This window comes from Macaca mulatta, chromosome 3 (assembly GCF_049350105.2).
Source record: "Macaca mulatta isolate MMU2019108-1 chromosome 3, T2T-MMU8v2.0, whole genome shotgun sequence".
Lineage (NCBI taxonomy): Eukaryota > Metazoa > Chordata > Mammalia > Primates > Cercopithecidae > Macaca > Macaca mulatta.
The window spans coordinates 131,193,751-131,203,624 of NC_133408.1; the positions used below are offsets into that span (position 1 = coordinate 131,193,751).

A 9,874-nucleotide genomic window follows, 5' to 3' on the forward strand; every position below is an offset into this window, starting at 1 on the left:
AACCAGATTGCTGGGTCCTGCGCTAGAGTTTCTCATTCAGAGGTCTGGAGTGAGCCCTGAGAATTTCACCTCTAACAGGTTTCCATGTGATGCTAGTTCAGGTTGAGCCAGCTGCTTTAACATAAATATATATCACCTGCACATTTGCTAAAATTCAGCTTCTGATTTTATTGGTGTAGGTTAAGGGCTGAGATTCTGCAGTTCTTCAGGCTCCTGGGTGATGCTAATACAGCTGGTCCAGGAATCACACTTAAGAGTAGAACGATGGTCTCAACCTTGGCTGCTCACTAGAATAATCTGAAAAGCTTTTTAAAAATACAAATACCTGGGTCCCACACCCAGAGTTCCTGATTTAATTGTTCTGTGGTGCAGCCCAGGTATCAGAATCTTTTAAAGCTTTGATTTTGATAAGCACCAGGGTGGAGAACTACAGCTCCGGATTAGAGGAACTTCATACCTCCACACAACTTAAATGTCAGAATGAAGAATCTCCCAGCTCTTTCCCAAAAGTGTAAAAAGTGCTTCCTCCTCCTCTCATCTAAGAGAATATTATCTGTGGATCGGATGGAGATTGAAGGACCTAAATAGAAATAGTCACTAGTCTTTTATTTCCACTAAAGAATATGCCAAACACAGGAATCTATTAAATGTGTAAAACCTATAGTTTGCACTGTTGGGAGACATTACAGTAATTAGCGCAGTTGTGTTTTAATTTCAGTTTGGTTAGAGAAAAATTATGAAGCTAAAAAGAGCTGTAAAAAATGTTAGTTCTGTATGTTAACAAACTTGCAGAATTTATACCAGCTTTTCCCACGTGACCCTTGTCACTTCTGCCATTTAGCCTTATAGCTTCTTTGTACCCATACAATTTCTTCAGTCATTGATTCCCATTAATACAATGTAAGAGGTTATTTGTTTTTAATTTCCTAATGCTTAGATTACCAGTAACCACACCCACTGCGTGTGCTCTGGTTTGGTTACATAAGTGAGGTACCAAAATGCCCTCAGAACACTCCTAAACTGTAGGTAAATTAAAAAGCCTTCTGAATAGTGGCCACTATTGGTCATGGGGTCTTATCTAGAGTACTCTTATTTAACACATAATTCTAACACCCGTATTTACCTGGTTTCATATATAAGCTAAGAGCTCATACACTATTTGAGGTAGCAGGTTACTGCTCAGTACCTGACATTGAAGGGAAAATAGAAAAACAATCAGACACAAAATTAGCAAAACCAGCAATTTATAGTCATTTATGAGTTGGAACAAAGCAACCCCAACTTCCCACCAACCATGTTGGATATAATACATTATGGTTCGTTATGGTGACTTGAACTCTCTATATTACACTTTCAAAGCAAGAAAGTATGAACAGTACTATGTAATACTGTTTTGTTGTTTTTTTTTTTTTTGAGACGGAGTCTTGCCCTGTCACCCAGGCTGGAGTGCACTGGCATGATCTCAGCTCACTCACTGTAACCTCCTCCTCCCAGGTGCAAGCAATTCTCCTGCCTCAACCTCCTGAGTAGCTGGGATTATGGGCATGCGCCACCACGCCTGGCTAATTTTTGTATTTTTAGTAGAGACGAGTTTTTGCCACGTTGGCCAGGCTGGTCTCAAACTCCTGACCTCAGGTGATCCACCTGTCTTGGCCCCCCAAAGTGCTGGAATTACAGGTGTGAGCCACCATACCTGGCCTATGTAATACTTTTTAAAAGGAATTCTATCAAAGTTATTTAAATCATATTTGGGTTCCTAGCAGAAAATCCTCTTTATGGAGAAAAGGCTACTTTGAAGTTCCATATGATAAGTCACATGTACATTGAGTAGCATGTAAAAATAAAAGTGTATAATAGTCATTTCTAATTAATTTGAATGTATCCAGTGTAATGTGAATTTTTGGATTTGTGTTAATATGTATGTACTTTTCTTGATTTAACAGCTTTTAACCTGGAGACTTGCAGGCTTATGGTTTCAATGCTGGATGTATCCTTTACCTTGATTGTTGTCTAGAATATTTTTTTCTAAAATTCTAAAGGAATTCACCTTAGAATTAATACCTAGTAAACACAAAGTAATAAATGATCACTAAAAAGCTTTCTGAAATAATTAGCTTCTGTTATAGGGTATAATTTGGTGTGAATAAAGGAAGAAAAGAAATTTAGTAAACAGAATGTTGTTCAGAAATTCAAGGAAATATCAAAGTATTATAGAACAAGTATAGAGTCCAGAGAGAGTCCAGAGTGTCAGGAGAGCTTTTTTTTTTTCTTTAACATTGATTCCTCTGCAAGTGATGGAATTTTTTTCGTATCCCAGTTGTTGGACTGAGTTTAGCTAGTGCTGACTATCCACTAGCTATCCACCAGTCCATCCCATGTCATTTGTCTGGGAGCACTAAACAAGGGAATATTAGTACCAGAGATGATGGTAGGACAGAAGGGCAAACAGCATAGCCTGAAGCACCCAGAAAGCACAGCCCAGTTCCAGTAACAAGACCGCTTTTTATAAGTGGTTCACAGTGGCAACGCTATTTCCTTATAATCAGGTCATGTAAGTTATCTTTTCCCCACAGTAAAAATAGGTACTTGAGGTTTTTCTCCATAGCCCCTTTTTGTTCTATTTTTAAATCATTAATCTTACATCATACCCAGAATAATCTACAATAACTTTTTTAGTCATTGAATATTGAATTCCCCTTATCCTTGATCTTTCATTTAATCCTTAGAAAATCTTGCAAAATACAGCTCTGATCCTTGATTACAGTTCAGAGAGATATGTCTGGCAAAATGGGTTTCAATGAATTTAAAGAACTCTGGGCTGTACTGAATGGCTGGAGACAACACTTTATCAGTTTTGACACTGACAGGAGTGGAACAGTAGATCCACAAGAATTGCAGAAGGCCCTGACAACAATGGGTGGGTATGGCTTACTAGAACTCTCCATTCATTGGTAGAAGTAAGTTGTTTTTTATTTTTAAAACTAGGCTGGGCGCGGTGGCTCATGCCTGTAATCCCAGCACTTTGGGAGGCTAAGGAGGGTGGATTGCCTGAGCTCAGGAGTTCAAGACCAGCCTGGGCAACACGGTAAAACCCCATCTCTAGTAAAATACAAAAAAATTAGCTGGGCATGGTGGGATGCGCCTGTAATCCCAGCTATTCGGGAGGCTGAGACAGGAGAATCACTTGAACACAGGAGGCAGAGGTTGCAGTGAGCTGAGATCGCACCACTGCACTCCAGCCTGGGCGACAGAGTGAGATTCCCTCTCATAAATAAATAAATAAATAAATAATTGCTACCTGAAGGCAGTTTCTGTTTTCTTAGAAATTGTGTGTGTTCATAATTAATATGAGTTCACAGTCTTAAAAAATAAAATAGTGCCTATTTTTTGTATTTTTAGTAGAGAGGAGTGCTTCTTTTATTTTTATTTTATTTTATTTTTTAATGGGCTTTTGCCATCCTTTAACCTTTTTACTGGGTGACTTTTCTTTTAGGATTTAGGTTGAGTCCCCAGGCTGTGAATTCAATTGCAAAACGATACAGCACCAATGGAAAGATCACCTTCGATGACTACATCGCCTGCTGCGTCAAACTGAGGGCTCTTACAGGTGAGTTCTATAAGGTCATGTCATCACCACAAGCCAAGACACAGTTATTACATTCATCTCTCAGTGCTTCTCCTTTTATTCTTCCCCAATTTTTTTCTTGCTTTAGTATTTCAAATTACTGTTAAGCATATCTAGCAGAATAATTTTTTGGTTTTTTTCCAGAATTTATTTTAGATTAGTAAGTAATCTGCCATTAAAATAAACAAATTTTACTAAAATGTTCTAAAACATAATCAGCTAACTTGTGCATTTTTGATCAGATTATGATGAATTTTTCCCTATAACGTGACATATCTGGAAATAATGAAATTAAAGTAAAATCCTTTTCCATAGGGCAGAGCTGAAATGGTGGAGAAATTGATCACAGCCCATTTATTATATCGGGGACTCTGTTTCTTAAGCAGTATCTTTGTTATTAAGAAGCTAGAAATTCTGTGCTTTTATCACAATTAAGTAATGGCCATGGAAGTTGCACAGCTTTTACTGACTTTGGGTAAGGTATTTTCTCCAGATCCACATTGAAAAAGACAGCCGGCCAACTTCTGCCTGTTATTTTGTTGCATATTAAATATTTGACTATTCATATAGTTGGCTTCTTTGCTTTGGTCTTTTGTTTATGTTAATTGGTTGCACAATTTAAATGTTATTGCAATGTGAATTAAATGCTAAAATAACTAACTTTTATGATGTTAGAAAAACCATTTAAAGAAAAACCATAAATTTTACTGTGTTGTTTTACAGACAGCTTTCGAAGACGGGATACTGCTCAGCAAGGTGTTGTGAATTTCCCATATGATGATGTAAGTCTTAGAAATTAAGAAATACAGTAGATGAAAAAGATGTACACCAGATGGGTATCCCTTTGAAATTAGCTGTTAAGAACATCTTAAGGATGCCAGAGACATAAGGGATTCAAGAGTTAGAAAGAGTTATCATCCAGAATTTATTAATTTCATGTATTAGTCTTAACTATAGTTAGACTATGGTTTGATTTGCATTCAAAGACCTGGGTTCAAGACCCAGCTTGTTGTATTTATTAGCTGGATCACTTAAGCGGGTTTCTTAATTGCTGTGACACTATATGAATAAAGAAGATACAGTAGTAATGCCTTTTTCACTGAGCTGTTGTAAGATTTCTACTAAAAATGCCCTTGAAAAACACTATGCGGATATAGTATCTGCTTTTGTCTTCTATAAACAAATCATGTCTGTCATTGAGAATAGGTAACAGCTCAATAGCTTTGCATACCTATGTTCTTCATTGAGGGCATAAGGCAGGCACCAACTTAAATCACAATTTTTTTTTTGAGATGGAGTCTTGCTCTGTTGCCCAGGGTGGAGTGCAGTGGTGCAATCTTGGCTCACTGCAACCTCCGCCTTCTGGGTTCTAGCAAGTTTTTTTGTATTTTTAGTAGAGACAGGGTTTCACTGTGTTAGCCAGGATGGTCTCGATCTCCTGACCTTGTGACCCATCCGCCTAGGCCTCCTAAAGTGTTGGGATTACAGGCGTGAACCACTGCTCCCAGCCAAATCACAATTTAAAACAAGTTATTTACTAAATAGCCACACTAAACGAGGTTAGGGTAAGGCCATGTAACCAGTGTGAACATAACCAAGTGCCATCTTTCATGGCATTAGCTGGATGTATATAACAAAGCTAGGGAGATTGGTTACTTGTTTCTTCAGTTTTTGCTCGGCCATTGATTTAAAAAAAACAAAAAAAAAAACTTGAACTGAAATGACTGTAATCACTGAATATTCCATTCTCCATTACAAAATATAAGATGCATATATTTTTGGTTTAGCAGCTGCTGCAGTTATAAGTACACTTTTAAAAGCTTGGTATGTGTGTGTGAATATGCTTATTTTACCTGCTTACGGGTGTGTTCTCTTTAACATGCGTTAACTTCTTAGTTGACAGTCCACTTGCTGTTTCTAAAGATCAGGAGGCTGCCTGGGGAATGGAAAGACCATGGGCCTTGACTTCAGATGGGGCTACTTAAAAGATTTCTAAACATCCTGATCCTTATTTTCCTTTTCTCTAAAATAGGGATAATCACCTTGACCTTGCGATAGAGCTGCAAGGGTTAGCAGCTTACAGTACCTTACTAGTATAGGGAACACTGATAGAGCAGAATCTATTGCTTTATGTTTAGTGGGGAAGCCAACATTTCAGAGCAAATACCAGTATTTCTAATCTCAGGTATCTGAAGGCTTAGCTGTTCTGTTTCTGTGCATACATACACTTGCATGCTACAATTTATTTTAATAAAGCAGATTTTAAGGGAATAAACTGTTTAAGGTGTTCCATTAGAGTAATGGGGTAATACTGTGCAGTTCGGAAATCCCCACGTGATACAACAGTATAAACTCCAGTTATTTGTGTTTGTGGTAAGTGCCTTTGACCACGACCATTTCTAGACTCTTAGATATTAAATTATTTATCCATTGACGTTGTATCTGCTTTCTCTAAGAAGTTTTGATGTGAGAAACCCTATGGATTTTATATTACACTGCTTCCCTAAGAAAAGGAAACTTTTCCATCTATCATTTACTCATATCTTAGAAAGTTGTAGGGGTTGTTTTACCCACGTTCAAATTAGAAAACCCAATGCAAGCTGCCAGAAATAGGCTGTGCTGTATAAGTGTTTTGAGGTCTGTCATGTAACGCTGATTTTTCTTTCAGTTCATTCAATGTGTCATGAGCGTTTAAATCAAGAGGAAGCTGCATGAATGTAATCGACATTCCAACTGGAATATCCTCCTTTGCTTGTCCTCTTTGCCTTCAGTAATATGTGTAAACTTACATCACGACTTTCAATGCTGTTGTAAAGTTTATTACTTTATGTAAAACTGAAGTTTTGTTTTTAATTTTGATAATAAATTCTTTGGAACTTTAATAAGATCTAGTCTGTTACACCCTTTAGAACTTTCCTGAGCCATTATCAGTCATGCCTTATTTTCTTGCTAAAACTGTGTAAATTTAAGTATGCAAAATGTTTAAGTCACATTATTTATTTTTCATTATGAGACACTAAAAACTGTTAATCAGACTACAACTGTTACCTTTCCTCTCCTAGAAAGAATACTCCACACATAAAAACTTATGTAAATGACATAGACCCACTTGGGTGCAAAAAAACAACAAAAAAGGTAATCCAGTAATCCATGTCAGGATTCACCTTAGTAGAAATTTAGCACAGGCCCTTTAAAACCTATTGAATAATTTGATTGGCAAATACTGTCTGTCACCAAGTCCCTTTTTGTCATCTATTTAAACCTTTGTTAACTATACTTAAAAATCTTGTACATTATAAGCTTAACTATATAAAAAGAAAATTGATTGATAGAAAAAGACTAAGGGAATATATGAAAATATTAACAATGTTTATTTTTGATTAATGGAATTCTAGATGACTTTAATTTTCTTTATATATTTCAGTATTTTTCAGATTTTCTATATGCTTTCCTTTTAAAATCAGATTCTAGTTTTTAAAATACTGATACATCCATTTTGATATACCATGTGTTCACACTTTAAAAAATACACATAGCAGAGTATTGGAAAGTATGTACCAAAACATTGATGTGGCTACCACTGGGAGTCAGGAGCATGAGTTAATCTTCTCCCTTCTTACTGCTTTTCCAAACATTCTCCAGTCAGCAGGTACTACATTTATAATGGAAGAAATTTTTTAAAAAATTTTGAGCTGTACACTTTCAAGTAAGATCTGAATGCTAATGCTGGCTTGTGCCTCTTTCTGTGTGGTTTGGTCATTATAGATAATGCCAAGTTTCAGTTTCCCCATCTTTGAAAAGGAGATAATATGTTATCTCTTGGGAGTAGTTCTGAATATGAAAAGTGTGTTGATACAAGAAGCACTAACAATGTTTGTTTCTTAAAAGTGGCCTGGTTTGCCTTTTTTATCAAGAGAGCTTAACAGATTAAAAAATGAAATTAGTCTATTTTCTACTTGCCAGCAGAGTATCTGTCTTATTTTAGGATGCAGGGTGAGACTCACCATTCAACTGAACAATTAGTTGTCAACCATTGAAAATAAAACATTTTCTCTAAGCATCTTTAGCCTCATTTCACTATTATTTTTTAAACTGTTGTTAAAATACATATTATTCAAACCTAACATGTAACTATGACAAGTTAGTTAGCCCAGGTTACGTATCAGAATGTGAAGCAGCCTGCTATATATTACACGGCGACTACAGCAGACTAAGCAGCCTGCTATATATTACACGGTGATTGTATCTCCATATATTGTCTATGAGGCCACAAAGCTCTGCTTGAGCCTGGGCTGTCTAGAAAAGGGCCAAAAAGGGGCTCAGAGGATTAGGAGGCAGGGAGCTTACCTTCAGTGTTCCAGCGCCTGCTGTTTGGTTTCAACTCACCAGGGTCCTCTGAGGAAATCATAGTTTAAGGAAATGGTAATTTCCTGGTTGAGGATAAGCAGTAGGGAAGAAGGCCCTTGCTGAAGGTTATGGGCCATATTTGAACAAGTCCCAAGGTGTGCTGTATCAATTGTGGTTCTGAATTGGCTTTGGGTAACTGCTAAAGTATTACAAAACCATCCCTCTGACATTATATTAGTTTGTTCTCACACTGCTATAAAGACACTACCCAAGACTGGGTAAGTTATGAAGGAAAGAGGTTTGACTCACAGTTCCACATGGCTGGGGAGGCCTCAGGAAACTTGCAGTCATGGTGGGAGGGGAAGCAGACACCTTCTTCACAAGGCAGCAGGAGAGAGAAATGCAAGCAGGGGAAATGCCAGACGCTTATAAAGCCATTAGATCTCATAAGAACTCACTAACACAGTGGGGGAAACTGCCCCCATGATCCAATCACTTCCCTCCCTTGATGTGGGGCTTACAGGTCCCTCCCTCGACACATGGGGATTACAGTTCGAGATGAGATTTGGGTGGGGACACAGAGCCAAACCATATCAGACATCATTCAGTTAATTCTGTTTTAATTATTGATACCTGAAAACGAATCTCTTTATCTCCTCCCCTTCTGTTTTCACCCATTCTTTCCAAAAGCATGCAGCATAGTCTTCAGCATGTCCCTGCAGTTAGAAAGTTTCCTTCCCCTTGACAAATTTGATGTATTCATCTCCTTTAATTACAGCCAGTCTTCATTACAAGTGGAATCTGTTGCCTTACTTCTATTTTATGTTGGGTTGTGTTTCATTCATTGTATACTTCTTGTGTAGCCTCACCCACTACTTTAAAATTATTTCCTGGTCTGTTTACTTTTTCTTAAAGAATCCAGTTGGAGCATGGTAAAGCTGCGAGCTCAAGCTTGAATACTTCAACTATTTGCAGAATTAAGCTCCTCAAATCACCCTCATTTAGGATTTAATTTTATTTTGGAGATGTGTGCTTTACTCGTGTGTTTCAAGAGATCCATGATTTATAAAGTACTTTTAACACATTTCGTGCACTTCCATAGGAATGTGGCTGCCAGAGACCTGGTGCTTCCTGGGGATAGCTGGCATAGATTTGCACCACAGCAGTCATATTAAATTAAAGCTCTTGCTTCTATTGAGCCAAACTGGAGTTTAGACTCTCCTTCAGCATGATGTTCCAGGTGGTACTGTGAAGTCCGTGAGATGGCATGTGAGCTAAAACTTCAGCCATCTGTGAACTAGACTTTGCTTTGGCTCAGCCGAGTGTGTTACTGTTTCAGTGTTCATCTAAATGAATTATTATATGACTAAAATATTATAAATACAAGAAATGGAGCATGTAATCACCATAAACTTTTAAAATCTCATAATAAATGTATAAGCCATGACTTCCTTCTCTTTTTCTCACATTAAAACAGTACCTTGACTACTTATAACTTATTTCCTATGTAGCCTATGAGCAGATGGCAAGGACCCTGCAAATGCCAGAATAATGATGGGCAGGTAACATGCCTGCCTGGAAGATGAAACGGCCAGGGTGGAACAGTTTTTAGGCAATGAACTCATGAGCCCATCCTAGGCGCAGTGCTTTAGAATGCAGCACAGGTGAGCTTATTAACTAAGCACCACCGCCTGGTCTACAGGACAGGATAGAGGAAATTGATCCTCATTAGGGTGAGAGAGGAAGTGCTTACGAGGAGAGGCAAACAGATAAATAAGTAAACTACCTCTGCCATTCAGATGAGGAAACTGCAACAAATTGAGCACTCAGGCTTTGCTAAAGGGTTTGTATTTCTCAATTTCTCATCATGTTAGTGACCCCTTCTGGGACACCAGTGAACAG

At 37.7% G+C, this 9,874-nt stretch overlaps 1 protein-coding gene across 3 annotated transcripts in view; it reads left to right on the top strand.

Moving 5' to 3' along the window:
• SRI (sorcin) overlaps positions 1-9,419 on the top strand; it is a 22,255-nt gene extending 12,836 nt beyond the window's left edge. Inside the window, exons 4-8 of one of the 3 annotated variants that reach the window (XM_077994998.1) lie at positions 1,944-1,987; positions 2,770-2,917; positions 3,494-3,607; positions 4,349-4,407; positions 6,294-9,419. In XM_077994998.1, the coding sequence (XP_077851124.1) occupies positions 1,944-1,987; positions 2,770-2,917; positions 3,494-3,607; positions 4,349-4,407; positions 6,294-6,320 (392 nt within the window). In that variant the 3' untranslated portion in view covers positions 6,321-9,419. 3 annotated transcript variants of the gene reach the window in all.
• Positions 9,420-9,874: the final 455 nt, after the last annotated feature.